The following is a 20,111-nucleotide window of genomic DNA, read 5'->3' as shown; positions in this document are numbered from 1 at the left end:
TTGTCACATTTTATTTCAAAAGTTTTGATTGGTCTAACTGTATGCTATTTTGGAATATCACAGATTGCCTTCTATCAAGACGATTTGTGTGAAAACATTTTAAGGCAAAAAAAAGTATATATGACATTTCGGAAGCCGTGCGACGATTTTGTGTATGAAATGGATGTACGGTTTACATTTCCGTCTTGCATATTGCATATAACCGTGACTGCATCTCCACGGATCAGTGATATTATTTAGTGTATGTGATATTTGCAGTAAATATTTTCGATTACAATCAACTATCAGCAACATTATCGATAGAGGATATCTTTTTGGTTAAACAACTCCACAGACTGGTTACAGTTGTCTTTTTATACTGTTTGTATATGCATTGAAGAAATTTAATTGATTTTTGAAAAAGATAAGAAAGTGAAAAAAGAGACATTACTTTTAATCCAAATTTATGTAAATACATTACTTAAAAAAAATATTTCTTCGTATATTGAATGCTTAAACTTTGGGAGCTTCGCAGAGCGGTGAAAACAATCGGTCACAATTCTCCTCGAATAGTTCCTCTCTTAGTTCTCCTGGGTTAGTGTCCATATACACTCTCACAAAACCACATATATGTGTCCGTGGATGGGAACTAGTAAGACTGTCGAAGTCTTTATTATTTACCAAATTACCATTGTTTGTCCAAACCCATTCTCTGTTTATATATTTAGCACCGACCCAGGCAAATTCATCTGTATTGGAAAATGAAGAAAATTTCTGCCAGAAAATACAACATCGTTACCGTTTAGAGTAAACAAGAAGTTTTAAAATGCCGTAATCTTGATTAATTCTTGAAAATGGATTTTACGGTGACCTATAATTGTTAATTGTTGTGTCAGTTGGTCTCTTGTGAAGAGTTGTATAATTGGCAATCATACCACATCTTCTTATTCCTATACCATACATATGTCGTATTTGGACGTTATATTTATACTAGTAATTATAATTCATTTGTATCTTGTACTCGAACACATGTTAACTGTGATCTGTTGGTCTATGTAAATTTTGATTTAGTGGTTCATGAACAGTGGAATATAGTGGTATATGTATAATGAGTGAGAAAGCTATGTGTTTTGATTTTGACTGTGCAGGTGATGTATATAAAGAGTCATTATTCAGAAGCCTGTAATTCAGCAGTTGTCGTTTGTTGTTGTTCATCATATTCTTGTTTTGTTCATTGTTTTGAATATAAATAAGGCCGTTAGTTAAGTCGTTTGAATTGTTTTTTCATTTGCCATTTTGAGAGCTTTTGTAGCTGAATATGCGGTATAGGTTTACTCATTTCTGAATGCTTTACGGTGATCTATTATAGTTGTTTACTTCTATGTCTTTTTGTCTCTGATGGAACGTTGCTCAATGGCAATCATACCACTTCTTATCCTTATAAGTAAGTTATGATTCAGTGGGCTTAAATGTTTTACCTTGAAATTGCCCGTCAACATTAGGAATAAGCAAATTTGTCACTGCTAGCAACTCATCTTTGTTAGCAAAATCAATCAGCCGACCACAGTGTTTCTCACAGTATTCCTACAATGAAAGGAAAATACACACATACCATTGAAAAGTTGAACTTCATACAATTCACACGACACACTTAGATCTATTCGAACGAAATGTGCGATGACCTGCAAATTGTTATCATTAGCATTTGATTTATTCTGGAAGGCTGAACGCGCCTGCTGAACCTAGTTTGTCTAGCGAATAATTGCGGTTAACTGTGTTTAAGAATTATATACATGTATAAGTACTTATCTATATAATTTGTTAGTTTGTTAAAATATTTTTTGTTTCTGTTTTGTTTGTTTGTTTGTTTGTGGTTCTTGTTCTTGATTCTCAAGTGTTTTCTATATAAAACATCTTACACTTAAACCAATAAAAACTTTTACATAGTCAAAGCCTCTATTTCTGGTAATAACTGCTTACTTTTGCATTTCCCCAATCCAATTCATTAGGTCCGACCATATAGCATGAATTTCTAGTTTCAGAATAACCAATTGGACAGGTTGTATGATCTTGACTATCGTAACTTCCGGTACACACTTATGAAAAGAGCATGTTATGATTAATTCGACATAACAGAGACAGCTCCTAAAATTAGTGTAAATAAAACAACAGAGCATGGAAAAGTTCTTATGTAATCTAAAAGACGCATTCCCCAGACTTCTAGTAGGGTGAAGTGGAAACATGAAACTACTGTGAGTCCTAAAAAGAATGCCAACGAAGGTCAACAATGTTTTAGGTGAGAACATTATCCCGTTGTATTACAGTTGTGGTCCATGTTTTAGTATTTATTTTTTAGTTCCAAATTAAAACAAAATCTAAACACTGTTATAAGAATCTAAATGTCTACGTATTTTAAAAGAGATTGAAACATTTCTTTTAAACACTGGCCGGATGTGAAATTAGATTGAAGAATATTTACCTTAGCGATTTATTTGTAAATAAAGTGAACTGACCTGCTTGTTGTGGTATACTGGTAGTCGGAGGCTGAATAAAGTTTATATGATCATTGCAAAGATTACTGGTGCAGCAACTTCCTTTCAAAATAAATCCTTCATCTCGACGTCCAATGATGCTCTGTCCAGTCCCACTACCAGTAAATCTAGAACAAAACTTAAAACAAAGAGTGCTATAATGTAAAACTGAAATGTTCAAAAGAAATATCACAGTTTGAGAAAAACTTTTACCACCTGTAATATGTAAGACCAAATTAGGTGAGATATATTAAAAGAAAATTAAAGTTTTTTCGAAATTGGCTATGTTTTTATTATGTACTATTTTTACGAAAAGTTTCATTACAAAAATGCTCTTAACCCTGCAAAAGTATAAATTATCCAATGACATAAATCGTTAATGACGCAGTCTTATATGTGTACATGTAATCTAAAACAAAAGAGGTGGATGAAAGCAGATTCTCCATGCATGTATTTTATTTAATATTGTATTTTATATTTTATATAAAAACCTAAATATGAAATACCACTTTGTGTTAAATTTCTACAGTCAATATCATACTCCAACAATGAATCAATTTATGTAAAGTTTTGAAAAAAGTAAAATCTATATCTTTGCTGTTATATTTTGTTAAAGTGAAAAATCCGTTAATTGAAATATGAGACGTCAGTACAAATACTCGCATATCGATTTAGCCTATCAATGCTTCATAAAAAGGAGTCGATGGAATATTACCATAATAGAAGAAACTATTTCAATAGGAAGGAAAGGTTGCCCCATATCTCATGTATATAAAGAATTGGAATTATAGTTACCATAATAAATTCAAGCATTATATCGACCGTTATAAATGTTATATAAGAGAAAACACACAAGAGATATTATATAATTGAATACTATTATATATGATTTATACGTTGTCTCTCGTCCTACACGTTTTCTTAACACATATGTGGTAAAAATATCACAGTTAATTTATTAAAACCTGTGTGCGTGGGGTCAGGTGGTGGGGATGAGAGGTGTCATCCCGAATTCAAGATAAAGATATAGCAATCTATCCTGGATCCCGAAAATGAACTCATCATAGAAACCAGGATTAAATTTTTATATTTACACCAGACGCGCGTTTTGTCTACAAAAGACTTATCAGTGCCGCTCGAATAAAAAAATGTTAAAAGGCCAAATAAAGTACGAAGTTGAAGAGCATGGAGGACTGACACATACATCTTCAATTCTTATGAAAGTTATGAAAGGTGTAAATCTGATCAAATCTCGAATTTCCGCAAAACTAATGACTAGATACCAATTCCTGCAAAACTAAAGCTCCAATCTCTGATGTCCCCAAAGATGTCTATTCGCAATCATACGTTTTTTTTGTGATAACACATAATATATTTAATTTGGCTATATAAATAGACATGATTTTTTTAAAGTATATACTAGTATCCCTTTGACTTGTTGATATATTCCTATATTACACGGACAAATATTTTGGTATTTTTTCCAACTGTAATACTTTTTTTTTATAATAATTTAGCGTAATTGATGACGTAGTTATACTTACTATATAACAGAATAAAAAGTTGAAAAACAAAATGTCGGTTCAAAATTTTTATTTGCTTGTTTGTTTTTGCTTTCAATATGTAAAATCAGATACTTTTTGGATTTTCAAATTTTTACTCAACTTTTTATTTTAAAAACACAAACTTCGGGCATGCTTACAAAAATTATACATACTTTGATCAGACTACCTAACTCTTTTCTTCATTAGAAACAGGTTTTTAATATATAAAGTACTTGAAATTAACTGTCCTTCTGTGTAAATTAATGTAAAGTTCACATTTACATTTATATTGGCAAATAGCTTTATGATTATATTTAACTAGGTCAAAAACAAACAATTTTCTATTTAAATGTTTAATTCACATTCTTTACAATTTAAATGGAGGACCTTATTTAATTCTTGTATTTAAATCTGATGTTTTAGTGCAATTTTTTATTCTCGATTGAATGGAGGGATGTAATTTGTATGAATGATCAAATATCAAAACAACGTAGAGAAAATAAATCTTTACTACTTTCTTAGGGATAAACAATCCACCTGCTTTTGTATTCTACTTCATATTCACAAAGAAAGTCTGCATATGGATATATCCATTTGAAAAGATCAAGTTACAATAGAAACTCATCATAGAAACCAGGCATAACTTTATGAACGTCAGACGCGCATTCATCTACAAAAGACTCACCAGTGATGTTCGAATAAGAAAAAAGTTAAAAACGCCCCAAAAAGTACAAACTTGAAGAGCAGAGTGGATGCTTATTGTATGACTAGTTAAACAAATAACACCATAAAACTAAAAGAATTTCAATGAACAACTGAATGCTTCTTTTAGTTCTATTGATATATAAAAGCTTTGAGGCACATTTTATATTCTACAAATTCGCAACATCAGCACACTTAACAACAATAAACATAAACAAAGTCGCACTACATTCATGTGATTATATTTTTATGCTTTAATAATTAAAAAAACGAGTTTATTCAAGCCGCTTGTTTGTTTTACTCAGCGTCATATTATGCCGGCGTCACACATTGGCGTATAAACCGGCGTGCACCAGACGTACAGAGAAAATTGACAAAGTCCGTATACGTTAGTTGCACGCCAGAGGAACGCTAAGAAATCGTTAAACGCAAGAAAGTTTGAAATACGTTGAAATGCAAAATATACGCTTGGTGAACGCTATAACTCCAAGAAAGTTTTATGCAGCATCAAAATTTTCATCCAGCTCAGGCGTGTGGCAAGCGTAAACCTGTACGCTACACGCACGTAATACATACGCTACACGCACATAATACATACGCTACAGATACGTTTGAGACACGTTAAGGGCACGTTGTATACGCTTCAAGACCGTTAGAATTTAAGTAAAACGTATACGGATATGTTTGTAACAAACACCCCATAATTAAACGTCCTAGACACGCCGAAAACACGTATATTCGTCCCAGATATGACCGTGACGTGTCTCAAATACGTCCAAGACACGCTTAAAGCTCATTGTGCACACGATACAGATATGACTGACAAGTTGAATGCATCCAAAATTACCAGCGTGTTGGCAACGTACATGATTTTTTACCACGCCCGGCGTACGTCGGAACTATACGCTTATGTGTGACGCTGGTATTGTCATCGACAATAGACATCACATGCAATCAATACTGTTGCAGTTGATTGTTTTTTATATACATTTGTATTTGAAAATTAAGATTGTGTGTTAGAGACGCTTTTGCGATTAATGTAAGATAACTCTGATTAAATTTTGTCATCATTTTATCATTATGGGGAGATAATAAATTTGACTTTCGTATAAAGTCTTTTTTTCAAAATAGTTCAAATGCTTAAGGAAGTTTTCATCGCAAATTTTGGTCTAAAATGTATGACAAAAAATTGAACTCTCTGGAAGTAATGAATGTTATGGAGTTTAAATAATGTGTGTGTGTGTGTGTGTGTTTGTGGATGGGGTTTAACAAAACATACATGCCGTTAGGTAATTAAGTTAAGCAAATCATGATAAATTCGTAGAAGATTTACTACCTTTCGATTAGAGTATAATCAGACAATACCGAAATATTTTGATGAATTAATCTGTATAAAATTATTAACAGGTTCTTTGTATTGGTAAAAGTGAAATGACGAAACTGTTCAAGGGAGAATAGTCTTATAAAAAGAAGATGTGGTATGATTGCCAATGAGACAACTATCCACGAAAGACCAAAATAACACAGAAATTAACAACTATAGGTCACCGTACGGCCTTCAACAATGAGCAAAGCCCATACCGCATAGTCAGCTATAAAAGGCCCCGATAAGACAATGTAAAACAATTCAAACGAGAAAACTAACGGCCTTATTTATGTAAAAAAAGAAAAAACAAATGAACGAAAAACAAATATGTAACACATAAACAAACGACAACCACTGAATTACAGGCTCCTGACTTGGGACAGGCACAGACATAAATAATGTGGCGGGGAAGAGATGTCACTACTCTTGCATACAAATGACACACCGAAAGTTAAGATTAACAATGCATTCAAGTTCCAGCTTTAACGAAAATTCTAAGTAATCAATATATTTGAACAAATGTTAATCTATTTGAAGATGGTGACTGCTAACCAATGATATTCAACAGTAAAGTACATTTGTTTGCAATGTTTTTAAACCTACTCAGTTCAATGCACGGACTACTTGACGTGCCTCCAGAGACATTACGACATTATCGTGTTACAGGTCTCTGATAGCTCATCATTAACGTATCTAATCATTATATAGCATTATTTGTCTCTGACTGTCTAAGAAACAAATCAGATCATATGCATGTGTACACTTAGATTTAATTAGAGCCGGATTTTGACTTTGTATTTTATCCGTGTCAGATTGATATATTTAATATGCATATCACAACTTCATGTTTTAAATACAGGTCCCAATATTCCGAAACCAGTTAGAGCCGCTTAATTAACAAAATATAGCAGTAAGTAGTAATGAATAAAAACGATAGTAGTATACCGCTTTTCAATAGTTATACATCGATAAGTGGAAACAAATCCGAGTCACAAACCAACAGCCAAGGGAAACATATCAACTTTAAGAGGAAAACAACGAAACAACATAAACACTGACCTGCTACAAAAACCAAACCAGCATATATAGAAATGGACGATTTGATAACAACTGCCATATTCCTGATATGCCAAGGACATTTTAAGAAAACAAATGGTATGTCGAACCTGGTTTTATGGCTAGCCCAACCTCCTGCTTATATGGTAATAATAAGATTACCGTAAAAATGAAAACATTGGTAAATAAATTCATCATAGATACCAGGATTAAATTTTGTATTTACACTATATGTGCGTTTCGTCTTCAAAAACCTCATCAGTGACGTTCGAATCCACAAAAGTTAAATGGCTAAATAAAGAAGGAAGAGCATTGACCTATATTCAGAACGTGTTAATCCAGTTTGCATATATCAAGCAGATACAGACCTCTGGGAATCTGCGACAACACTGAATGCTTAACCCCGGATAAGCGTTCCTGTAAAACACGAATCACCGGTCATTCGAATCATTATTGAATACACAATTTACCTGTTGTTGTACGCATCCGACTCTGTATACTTGACGGAAGTCTTTAGTCAAAGTTTCGTAGGCAAAACATTCCTGAAAGTAGTAATATAATAACTTACTACCATGGAAAACTAGACAGTTGCATATTTTTGCATGCTTGATCAATGAGCTCGAGTTTACGAATATTGCTTGTCAACCATAACACTTACTTGGTCACTTTTTTGGAGTTCGACATATGCTTCTATAAGTAATACTAACAATTCTATCGATATCTGTATTATGTAACATTTTATTATGAATTTTCCTAGAAGGCGAGTATTTTTGTTAATATTCGTTTTGTTTAAATCTTTTTCAACAAAATCTTGTTGATGAAAGTGACTGGTTCTTGCAAGCTGTCCCTTCTTCCAAGCGGAATATCAATGTATTGGTCTGTATATTTCTATATCGGTATGCATCTTCACAATACGTATCTAATGCTTTCCCTCTTTCAGTCCCTTGAGGTAAAACAACATGAGCCTAAATATTTACATTTGATAAACATACATTTTAGACGTTTGTATCTTTATTTGTAGGTCAAATTTATCTAATAGACGGCATATTTTACTTTAAGATTTTTTTTGATGTTTCAATATTCTCTAGTACATTTTCCTAAAAACTGAGTTGTAATTCAGTATTTAAATAATTGTAATTTTCAGTAGACTGTTACATCCTCTTTTTCTAGGCTTCGTGTTACTCAGTTGCTCAGTCTTTAGTTTTATATGTTGTGTTTTGTGTAATTTGTTGTTTGTTGGTCGTATGAGTCGATTTTTGAGTTTGAACATCGCTTTGGTATCATTCGCCTTTCTTTAACAGACAGTTTATTATCATGGTTTTTACTATAAAGATCCATCGCCTTTCTTTAACAGACAGTTTATTATCATGGTTTTTACTATAAAGATTCAACTATGCGTCAAAAGAAAAATACAAAAATACCGAAACTCCTTAAAGAAAGTCACTAAGCAAATGGCAAAATCTAATGTCGATAAATCAATAAGTTCAAATGTGCTGTTGCTGATATACATTAATTGTCTATGATAGTTTGTTTATCATATATACTTTTTCTTATTTCAATTGCCTATCTAAAAATAATGCAAGACGGTTATTTACAAACAATATAAAGAATAAATAACTGTTCAATTTCTCTTATTCTTTCATGGAACAATACACTCATCACAGATACCAGGATTTAGATTTTGTACGCAAGACGCACATTTTCATCTTTTAAAGAGTCACCACTGACGCTAGAAAAAAAGTCAAATACAAATTGAACATTGAGGACCAACATACTGAAAGGTTACGTTAAATACAATTTATGTAATCTATTCCTGGGGCCGTGTCATCGAAGGTGTCTTAGGACTAAGATATGTCATAAAACCATCTAGGAGAAAGTTTTGCTCTTAGCCGTGTTATCGAAAAGATATTATCTTAGGATATGTCCTAATTTTGGTCCCAACTTTACAATGTTTAGGACTACAATAAAGCTGTCTTATGATTGTCTTAAGACAATTTTAACTTTTAGGATAACTTTATTATGTCCTAACAAAAAAAAAATAAAGATTAATTAGCATATTCTTGTCAAAATAAAATGAATATAACAATAAAGTAATTCATTAAGGAGAATATGAACTTTTATGTCTGTAAAATTTCGGATTTCTCTTCTTACTCATTGTTTTGGGAAACAGTAAATCAATACAAAAATATCTTAGGATAATTTATATCCTGAGTTTTTAAACCAAGATTACACGAAATTCCCCTTTGAACTCAAAAATCCAAACAGTTTTGAGTTTGTCTCATCTAATTATTTATAACTAAACATATGTTTTAACGTACATATATATGCATTTGTAAACAACTTTACGGTATACATTGTGTTTATTTTAAATGACATTTTATTGTATATTTTCCTCCTTTTACTTGATTAAAAATAATTATAAATTTATATTTTAAATATAAGATTCAAGTTTCAGCATAATGTGTGTGCAAATATTTGTTGTAGCATACAGAAATCCTAATATTTTTGTAGATTTTCGTTAAAATAATTGCATCATTATGACACAACGAGAAAACTTCACTTATGACTACGATAGGACATCTTTGTTAAGATCATCTTAGGGTTCCTTCGATGTACAGTGGGTTATTTATATAGGTTCACCTAAATAAATTGGTTTTATACACACAAAACTATTTTTCACGTGCACCTTATGGTGCCTCATGCATGAAGAGTGAAGTCATATAGTACGTGACCTATGCCATTATTAATTTGCAATGGAGTAGTTTGGTCGATTCTATATAGGCTAAACTCAATATCATTTCATTTTCATTCATGATTAACTTTATACACAATATTTATATTTACTGGACTATCAATATCATTCCACAATGAGTAGTCGAAAGCGGCCAGCGCGGCATGATCCAAATGATCCAATGCATTGGACCAAAGAACAGTATGTTCCCATTTGAAAAGTAAAATCTACTTGGAGATTAGACATGATTCGACAACTGTATTTTGTCAATCAAAAGGACGTTGCAAGTTCAACAGAAAGTGATCCGAATGGTTCTACGGAATCAAGTATTAGGAATATTGATGAAGTGACAGTTGCTGCCGATGACCAACCTAACGTGGACACTGACCAACCAGTAAAAGAAAACAATACAATGTCACGTACAGCAGATATGCTAAAGGATTCTACTTCCGCGCTAAAGTCGGCAAATGAAGCTATGTCGGCTATGTCATCTATGGTTGTAGGACTTCTAGCCAATAAAGATGCTTCATCAAACAGTAGTCTGCAGAATCTAAAGTCAAACTATGACTTTGCCTCGGCATATCAAGCCACATACGGACACATTACCCCAATCTCTTCTGTAAACGCTGAACAAACCTTCCAAAGACAAGTTGACACTTCGAAAGGGATTGTATTTGCAGAAGACTTACCAAAAATGGACTACGTGTCTACTTCTTTAAGAAAGCAAATTCTAGAAGGTAAGGATATAAACCTTTCTCTTTTACTGTATCCAAAAAATGAGGTTCCCCAAACACGCACTGTATTTTCTGAAGGGCTAACTGTAGAGTTATCTGCTCCTAAGGATCCTCGTCTAGAGAAAACATTGACCCTTGATGAGTTCAATAAGGCCTTCAGGAAGTTCAGGAATATCATCTGTAAAGTATATCCTCAATGGCGAGATGAATTAGATCAATACGAGGCCGATATAAATGATATAGCCTATAACTACGGACAGAGATTTTATAAATACCACAAATTGTTTTAGGCTAAGGCCGCCAATGCTATCATTGAACATAATATTGCAATTAACTGGGGAAAGGTAGACGACCGTCTATTACATCTAGTTATGAATGGGTTACAAAGTAGAGAATGTGAACTATGTGGAGATTACGACCACTCAACGAAATTCTGCCAAAAACAAGTTGATCAAGAAACTCCTCCATGCGCCCCACAAGCCACGACGAACGGTCGTGTTGTAGATAAGTCAAAAGCATGAGAGAAATATCATTCAAGCAGAGGGTCATGACCTTTGCAACAATTTCAATTATGGAACATGCAAATGGAAAGAATGCAAGTTTACACATGCGTGTCTTAAGTGTAAAAGTAGAGGTCACGGTTTCAAGACATGTGGTAACAACAAGGATACCAGTACTAGTAATCAAAACAAAAATGCTGATAAGCCGAACGGAAAAACATCTAGGTGACTCGAAATGAATGATGATTATCAACTTTCTCACATAAATGTAAATAACCTTGAAAAAGAATTAGCAAAACATCCAGATAGACAATTTGTAAAATATTTATTAGACGGTATAACAAACGGTTTTGATACCATGGTGTCGAAAACAGAATTACCAACAGTTGAATGTAAAAATCTACAATCAGCTTTCCGAAATCCAGACAGCGTTGATATTATAATTAAACAAGAGGTCGATAAAGGTTATCTTGTTGGGCCATTTATAAAGCTCCCTTTTGATAGGTATCGTGTGAGCACAATAGGTATAGTGGAAGGCAAATATTCAGGGAAAAAGAGGTTAATAGTTGATCTGTCGTCTCCACGTGAAAATCAAGATCATTTTAGTATTAACGATTTAATCGATAAAGAGCAATGCTCGCTGTCATACGTTAAAATAGATGATGCAATCAACGCAATTAAAGAATTCGGACCATTATCAATACTAAATAAGGCGGACATTGCCGATGCATTCAAGCAATTAGGGATCAATAGGGATCAGCATCATTTATACTGTATTAAATGGAGAAATTTATATTACTATTATGTGCGTCTTTGTTTTGGCTCACGATCATCACCTAAAATATTTGACAACTTGTCAGTGGCAATGTGTTGGATAGCCAAGAACAACTACAATATTCCAGTTATACTTCATCTGCTTGATGATTTTTTAACTGTTCAAGCATCAGACACTTCAGGAGACAGAACTATGGCACTTTTCACTTTAATTTTTAATAGATTGAATATACCATTATCTAAGAAAAAGACTGTAGGTCCACATACCACACTAGAGTATCTCGGAATTATATTAGATACAGATAAGATGGAAGCTAGACTTCCACAAGATAAAGTTGAACGCATTATTTATTTCATTGGAACATTTCTACGTCGACATTCTATTAAAAAACGAGAACTTTTACAACTCTTGGGACATTTCAATTTTGCTGCGAGAGTTATTATACCTGGACGGACTTTTGTAAGTTATCTCATTTACCTATCGACTAAAGTTAACAATCTCAATTACTATGTTACACTGTCAGCCGAATGTCGAGATGATTTAAAGATGTGGTATATTTTTCTGAACCAGTGGAACTGCGTCTCCTTTTTCTACGATACTTTCATTCCAATGCAGCGGATTTCAAATTGTATACAGATTCTGCTTCAACACTTGGCTTTGGGGGGTACTTCAAGGGACATTGGTTTTGTAGTTCTTGGCCACCAGAGTTACAAAATATACTTGATTCTGATATGTCTATGGCTTTTCGAGAATTGTATCCAATTGTAGTGGCGGCAGTACTTTGGGGCAAACATTGGACGAGAAAACGAATAGTTTTTCATTGTGATAATGAATCTACTGTTAATATCATAAACAAAGGACGATCAAAGGTGCAAGATATTATGAAACTAATGCGTAAACTCACTTGGTTAGCTGCAATTAACAATTTTACATTTTCAAGTAAGCATATCCCTGGTGTTAAAAATGTGATTGCAGATTCACTTTCTCGATTTGATTTTCAGACGTTCCAGAAAGAAGCGCCGGAAGCAGATGCACAAGCCATGATTTGTCCGCACTTCTCACTCGTAATGTGTAAGTTGTTTACTCAAAACTTCAATAGCTCCCAGAACACGTACACAGTATGAGTGTGGGTTTTCTGCCTATGCAACCTTTTTACGAATGACTGGAGTGATTTGGCTTAATTCAGACATGCCTCCGTTAACTGAAGAATCTCTTATTCATTTCGCTACGCATTGTTTTAAAAACTTGCATTTGAAATGTTCTACTATTAAAATGTATATATGTGGGATACGATATAAATACTTAGAGGATGGGAAGACTTCAATATTTAGCGACAGTTCTGATAAACTTTATTGACTCGATGCGTTATATAGAGGAATAAAGAAAAATGAGAAAAAATCAACAAAACCTAGACTGCCAATTACCTTCACGATACTCTAGGAAATTTGTCAGTTTTTGAGGAAAGGGTATTATACGCCGTATGTAGAAACTCTTCTGGAAGCAGCGTGTGTCACGGCATATTTTGGATTTCTTCGATGTGGGGAATTTACAGTATTACATTCGTTTGATTCAGAATGCAATGTGAGTATCGAAGATATCCGGTTTCTTAAGGATAAAGTTACCTTTCATTTGAAAGCTTCGAAAACAGACCCATTTCGTGAAGGTGTTGATATTCATTTATTTGCGTCGGGAGCTTCTGTTTGTCCAGTCTTATCTCTGGAACGTTACATGGACTATCGTACTAGGAAATTCAAAGATAGTAAATCACAAGACGCTTTCTTTGTGATGGAAAATAGGAAAGCTTTAACACCAAACTACTTCATTTCTTCTCTAAAAAATATACTTGCCGTACTTGGATACAACTCAGACTTATATAATGGTCACAGCTTTCGCATTAGAGCAAGTACCACAGCAGGTTCAAAAATTGAAGATCACCTTATTCAGACACTCGGACGGTGGAGTTCACAGTGTTATACTCGCTATATTAGAACATCTTTATCAACGATACAGCAAGCTCAACAAGCATTAGTCGAGTGAAGATTTAGTGTTTATTGTACATAGGAATATTTCAATCGCATACGTTTTTATCTTGATTTAATATTGTTAGTGCCGTAGAGTATATGTAGACTGTTTCATTACCACATGTTAGTTCATCGTCTTTATGAGGTCAACACAACGACATCAATTGCGTTTTTAATCAGTGTTTCAGGGGCATAATAATCCCCATTGTTTAATCTGATATTGGTTTAAAGTGTGTTTCGATAGTGTTGGGGCATAATGATCCCCATATTATGTAAATATATTGACGTATCATTGTCTTCATTAGGTCTACATTTATTATGTGCATATTAATTGCTAAACATATACATTTGTTTATAATCGCTATCAGTGACGTACCATTTTCAATGAATGAGACAAGGGTTAAACATTTAAACCAAGTTATAGTAGTATGACAGTTCCCGATTTTGTGTTGATATTTGAACTTACTTATTAACTATGTAGATAAAAGAACATGATAGATTAGCAGATGCTGAGAACATTATGATCAGAGTTCATTGACATGTTTATGAAAGTTATGTTAAGGTCAAGCAGAACATTTGATTTCATCAAGTCGTAACATTTCTTCTCACGACCCGCTGAGATAGACAGTAGTTAATCAGAACACTTGTGCTTATCACTAAAATTTTTACAATGTTTTCCAGCACGCCGGAGTTACATACTGATAAACGATTAGTGATGGACGTTTTAATTGCTGTTCATTTGTATATCAATTCATATATTCATATATATTTTAATATAGTTACAAATCTTTGTTCAAAGATACTGTAAATTCAGAATTGATGCGTGCATTTATCATTGCGATTTTAGAAAATCTGTAGAATATAAAGTATCATCTATTAATGCGAAATTTGTCATTACCATACGCACTCAGTAAAATTTGAATTTACAGTAACCATCTTCATTTGGGGTTCAGTTGTCTCCTTTAAATACCAGTCATCAACTATATTTTTGCATATTTTCGTTATTATTAACCCAATTTCCCCAAATTTGATGCAGAGTTATTGATGTATAAGTTGCTTGTCACCGTTAATGGGACTTATAGCAGTAATTTGGTTAATTTTTAAATAGACCAGACACGTGCTAGAAGTTTCCGGACACTAACTAACAACAGATCCCTGTTTTAAGTCAGTCCTGGCGTCAGTCCATGCACGGACTTCTATCACTGACGTTTTTGATCTACATGCTTGTATTCATAAACAAGAACAGGTCCATCAGTAAGTCCAAGCATGAACTTAAAGTTAGTGTCATATCGTTATCAGAAGTTCAATCATGAACTCAGATCTTCCGATTGATATGATTCTCACGCTTAGGAATTAATCAATCACTGTGACAACAACCGAGACGGCTAAACGCCAAATGATGTTTATTTTATTGTATGTATATCATGTAGTATGTATCTTAGTTTATTATTTCTTAATAAATATATATTCTATGTTTTGTTGTGTATAAAACAACTTTGTACTTTTTTTTGACTTTCGAACTTTTATATCTGGGCGTCACTGGTAAGTCTTGTGGACGAGGCGCGTTTTTGACGTATTGAATTTTAAACCTGATGCCTTTTGTTATCTATTATTCATGTGTTTCTTTGCCTAATACGTTCTCCTATTTATTTGTATTGTAGTCCTGTATTATTATGTTGTCATTTTAATGTTATATTTAACAATTCCATTAAAGTGCAAGGTTTGGCATGTCACAAAACCAGGTTCAACCCACCATTTTTTCTTTAAAAATGTCCTGTACCAAGTCAGGAAAATGGCCATTGTTATATCATAGTTCGTTTCTGTGTGTGTAACATTTTAACGTTGTGTTTCCGTTGTGTCGTTTATTTTCTCCTATATTTGAGTGTGAATTCACATTACTATAAGACGTGTCACGGTATTTTTCTATCCCAAATTCATGTATTTGGTTATGATGTTATATTTGTTATTCTCATCGGATTTTGTCTAATGCTTAGTCTGTTGCTGTGTGTGTTACATTTTAATGTTGTGTCGTTGTTCTCCTCTTAAATTTAATGCGTTTCCCTCAGTTTTAGTTTGTTACCCAGATTTTGTTTTTTGTCCATATATTTACGAGTTTTGAACAGCGGTATACTACTGTTGCCTTTACAGGTCATAAGACAGTCCTAAGACCGTCCTATAATTTATCCTAAGATATATCTTAGGACAAATATTAAGACACTTTCTATGACACGGCCCCTGGAGTGAAACATCCTACGTAATTCGATAAATTCACAATTTTGTAAACAGCTAATTTATAATTATGACCATTTAACCGATAATTCATGTCAACACTGAACGGCATTTAATAACTTTGACAGCAAAGTGTTCCTTACGCTTCCTGATGGACAGTGAGTGGTATTTTTGCAATCTGTGAGACTGTTAATATCATCACATGTGTAACAATTAACTGCAAAAAATCAATTACAGGGTTTTGACAAATGCGTTACACGTTTGTTTTTAATATTTCTGAAACAAAATGTTTATCAAGATATAGTAGTTTGAATTCTGATTCTTCTCTGCAAGATAAAGAAATAGGACTGATGGCAATCTTCGTTGCAAACTGTGCTATAATATCTAGCGGGAAGTACAAGCAAGTCAACAGAACCAGTCAACAATAGTTTAATTTCATACTCACACGATGTCAGCGATTGCAAGGGTCTATGAGCTATGTTTAGTATAACATAAATTCTAATTGGAACATTTCGAATAAATATTATAGTGTAACATAAGTACATTTAATATCAATGAAAGCATATCAACACCCAAAAATGGAGTTATACCATTATTGTTATTTTATTATAATATCAGAAAACATGCTACTTTATGAGAGGTTTGTCGTCGTATACTCACAGCAACTCCCACATACACCTGGACACAGTGATGCAAAACAGCCACCAGATGAACAGAGCGACGGATCTGCTTGATTCATTCGTGAACATGCGGTATCATCAAGATTGGTGCAACTATTTTGGTTCAACGTTGAAGCACCTGATGGTAATATCACTACAGTTCAAAAAGCGTAGAACAATAAGTCAATCATAAAAATATTTGTCATTAGCTAATTCATATTTTACACATGATACACTGCTTTATTCATTTTCAAAATTATATCCGATAACTTAAAAAAATTGTGATTAATTTACTGGGTTGCAGTTTTTATTTGTTGCATGCATTTCTAAATTCTGGAAATCGCATTCACTTACATGTAAAAATGAGCCTTGTGTTTAGAATTTATCTTTATTTGTCATTAACGTCACGTTAACATTTAACTTTGGAATGTAGCACGTCTTCTGATTGGCTGAAAGTATTTTGCCTACCAGCTCAAAGACATATGTTTGTTATGTGAACGTGACGTCATCAACGGAATTTAGAATCAAATTATAAGTAATGATTGTAATATTTTTTTTCTGTCTATTCAAGATAACCAAATAAAATGTGGCGTACACGTCGAATATACCCTTCAGTGTGACCACATTTTTGATTTAATTTCTTCATAGATAAATATTCGGTCGTGTGATTAACAATGTGATGTATTTTCAGAAACTTTGGCGAAACTCATTTGTACATGATATTGTTTTAACAAAAATTAAGATAGACATTCATAAAACATTAGATTTCCCCATAATACATACCTGAATATAATATATATATAAAATGAACCATTGTATTTATGATTTAATTGCCCGTTGGCCGCCTTCCTATACAAAGTAAATTCTAACCTGTAGATACGGACTGAGAAGGGAGTGTCTGTGAAGTAACTATATCGTAGGGTAATCTGTTATTACAATTGTCTTGCGTACAGCAGGCCCCATTGACGTCTATGTTTCTCCTGTTGGTATCTGGACCCAAGTAAAGACTGCATATCTGTTTCAATGAAACTTTCAACATTAAGAGCAAAATGCAATTCCAAATCCAATAAAAGGGAAGTTATTCATATTCTATAGTTGATATATTGTCAATTCATATCTTTCAATGTATTGGTTATTTAATTGACTTACACATGTAACAAAATTTAAAACAAATGTCACCGATTAAACCAGATTAGGTTCGAGATGAATTGTTAAAGGTAAAAAACATCCATTGCAACTGGTTTCCTGTTAACCTTATTTTTGTGCTGTAAAGAGTGTGACACTAATTTGAATGCAGCATCTGTAATAAGAGTTTCATGAAAATAAATAAAAACATTCAAAATGATATTACGAAGTCTGAAAATTAATTAAACTTACAGATTTTAGAGCACATCCCATCCGGTAAATTTCCCTAAAATCGGACGCAAAACTTTGAGTAGTATAGCAATACTGAAATATAAAAATAATGACACTTTGGATTATATTATTCATTGTTTCTTTAGGCAAAACTAATATTGTTTTAGTTTGTAACTCATATTATAAATAAACTATGTAATAAGGAAATTACGTATTAATATTTAAATTTCAACTAGAGAAGAACCAAATCGCTATTCTCTTTACTGTAAGTATGTGTATTTAAAAACTAACACAGTTTAACTGATGCAGTCATAAGTTTGTTGACTTTAATGGAATACTAGAACTATGTTTCACCTGTCTTTATCGCAATCCCATATCACACAGTCGTAATGAACTTTTCCCCGAATATTTACTTGCTATGATGAAAACGACGAGTGCCACTATTGTCACAGAAACCTTTCGAATCACACATTGTCATGATAACCACTGCTCTTTGTGCGATGAGTCTTGCCCAATATCAGGTTTTCCATGTCTGTGGACCTTCGCTTTTTCGTCGATTTTCTTTCGGTCCAGGTTTTGTGTTTTTTTACGACTTATGTTTTCGATTGCTTGCTAACTATCTTCTTCCTGTTTCTCAGAAGATCGATTTCCCTCGGTTTTACTTTGTAACTCGAAATTGTTTTATTTTTTATTTGATTTATGAATTTCGGTCAGCGGTACTATTGCCTGTATTTATCTTCTAAAACAAATTGAGTTCAAACTACCAACAAGAACACGTTGCATTATGTGTGCGTTACAAATCACTGTATTAAAGCAATGTATTCTAACCAACAACAAACATGACATAATCAAATGAACCTTACATGATCCTTCGAAGGACACTCTACGACGTTTGTGCAGTTCTGGGGAAAATTAACCTCATCGCACTGATAACACTTCACGGCTGAAAAACATAAATTAAAATAAGAAATGCTATTTTTTCTATAATTGTGCAATAAATGTGATTTCGTGTCATAAAACATTAAGCGTTGTTAATTGGAGTTTTCCATTATTTTTAAAGTAACCAAGTAAAAAATAGTGTAAATTGTCTAGGATTAAAAAATATATAATCTTCATTTTTATTTTGCCACTCGGATACTCACGACAATGTCCGCAATATCGGTTACATAATGTAGACAAACATGGGTCACTACATAAATCTGGTCTTTGGTTAGCAAGTAGTTCACAGGCCTTCGTGTCTACGTCATTACATGCTGATGCACAGAGCATGGCACCTGTAACTGTAAAAAATAATGTTGAATTTTTTTACTTCAAGTTAAAAGGAATTGTAAAGATTTCCGAATTATTATCTTGATTACATTAATTCTAGGAATATATAGGTATTTATATTTATTAACGAATTCAGAAAGACAAACACATTCATACTGATTAAAGGAAATTCATTCCTTTTTATAAGAAACTTTCATCAACACAGATTCGACAAAAGTAGGGATACAAAGAATTTTCGGTTAAATGTACTTTTGTTTCCACTTATTCCAAATAATCTTCTGATTTCACAATTTTTGAATAACTACACAAAACAAGGAATTTTTTCGACTTGCTTGCTTCCGCTTGGTAAAGTCAAATTTAACAATGCAATTATACAATTTACTAAATTTGAATTTATAGAATCTAAATAAAGGTGTATGATAGTGCATAAACATATCTCAGCAATTTAAATTTTCCTCAATCGAATTTTGGAAATTTCATAAAGATATTAAATAAAGATGATTTTATTTAGTTTAATACTTACCCATCAGAAGAACCCATATCATATTTGCCATGATGAAAGTAGGAATGAAGATTGTCAATAGTACACAACTTGATCTACTTTTTCCTTATCAATTGTGTTAGTTATGATATGGTCGGTAATATACACTTATAGATTC

At 32.9% G+C, this 20,111-nt stretch overlaps 1 protein-coding gene across 1 annotated transcript; it reads right to left on the bottom strand.

Annotated features, from left to right (window-relative positions):
- Nucleotides 1-417: 417 nt before the first annotated feature.
- LOC143048355 (uncharacterized) lies at nt 418-20,111 on the bottom strand. Its single transcript, XM_076222002.1, has 12 exons — nt 19,976-20,111; nt 19,326-19,463; nt 19,047-19,126; nt 18,205-18,276; nt 17,698-17,842; nt 16,829-16,981; nt 16,312-16,385; nt 7,649-7,720; nt 2,493-2,649; nt 1,960-2,075; nt 1,458-1,563; nt 418-728 (listed from the first exon to the last, which is right to left on the bottom strand). The coding sequence occupies exons 1-12, from the start codon at nt 20,004-20,006 to the stop codon at nt 493-495; spliced, it is 1,380 nt and encodes a 459-aa protein (XP_076078117.1). The 5' UTR covers nt 20,007-20,111; the 3' UTR covers nt 418-492.

Source organism: Mytilus galloprovincialis, chromosome 10 (assembly GCF_965363235.1).
Source record: "Mytilus galloprovincialis chromosome 10, xbMytGall1.hap1.1, whole genome shotgun sequence".
NCBI classification, from domain to species: domain Eukaryota; kingdom Metazoa; phylum Mollusca; class Bivalvia; order Mytilida; family Mytilidae; genus Mytilus; species Mytilus galloprovincialis.
Note: the sequence above shows the minus strand (reverse complement) of the source record. Positions and strands in the feature narration are given on the sequence as shown.

Excerpts from the sequence above, each read along its gene's own strand:
- LOC143048355 (XM_076222002.1), bottom strand. The coding sequence starts at position 20,006 with ATGGCAAATATGATATGGGTTCTTCTGATGG. Across the intron at positions 2,076-2,492 it reads CAGTATACCACAACAAGCAG|TGTGTACCGGAAGTTACGAT; the intron begins GTCAGTTCACTT and ends TCTTTTCATAAG. Across the intron at positions 1,564-1,959 it reads TGGATTGGGGAAATGCAAAA|GAATACTGTGAGAAACACTG; the intron begins GTAAGCAGTTAT and ends CTTTCATTGTAG.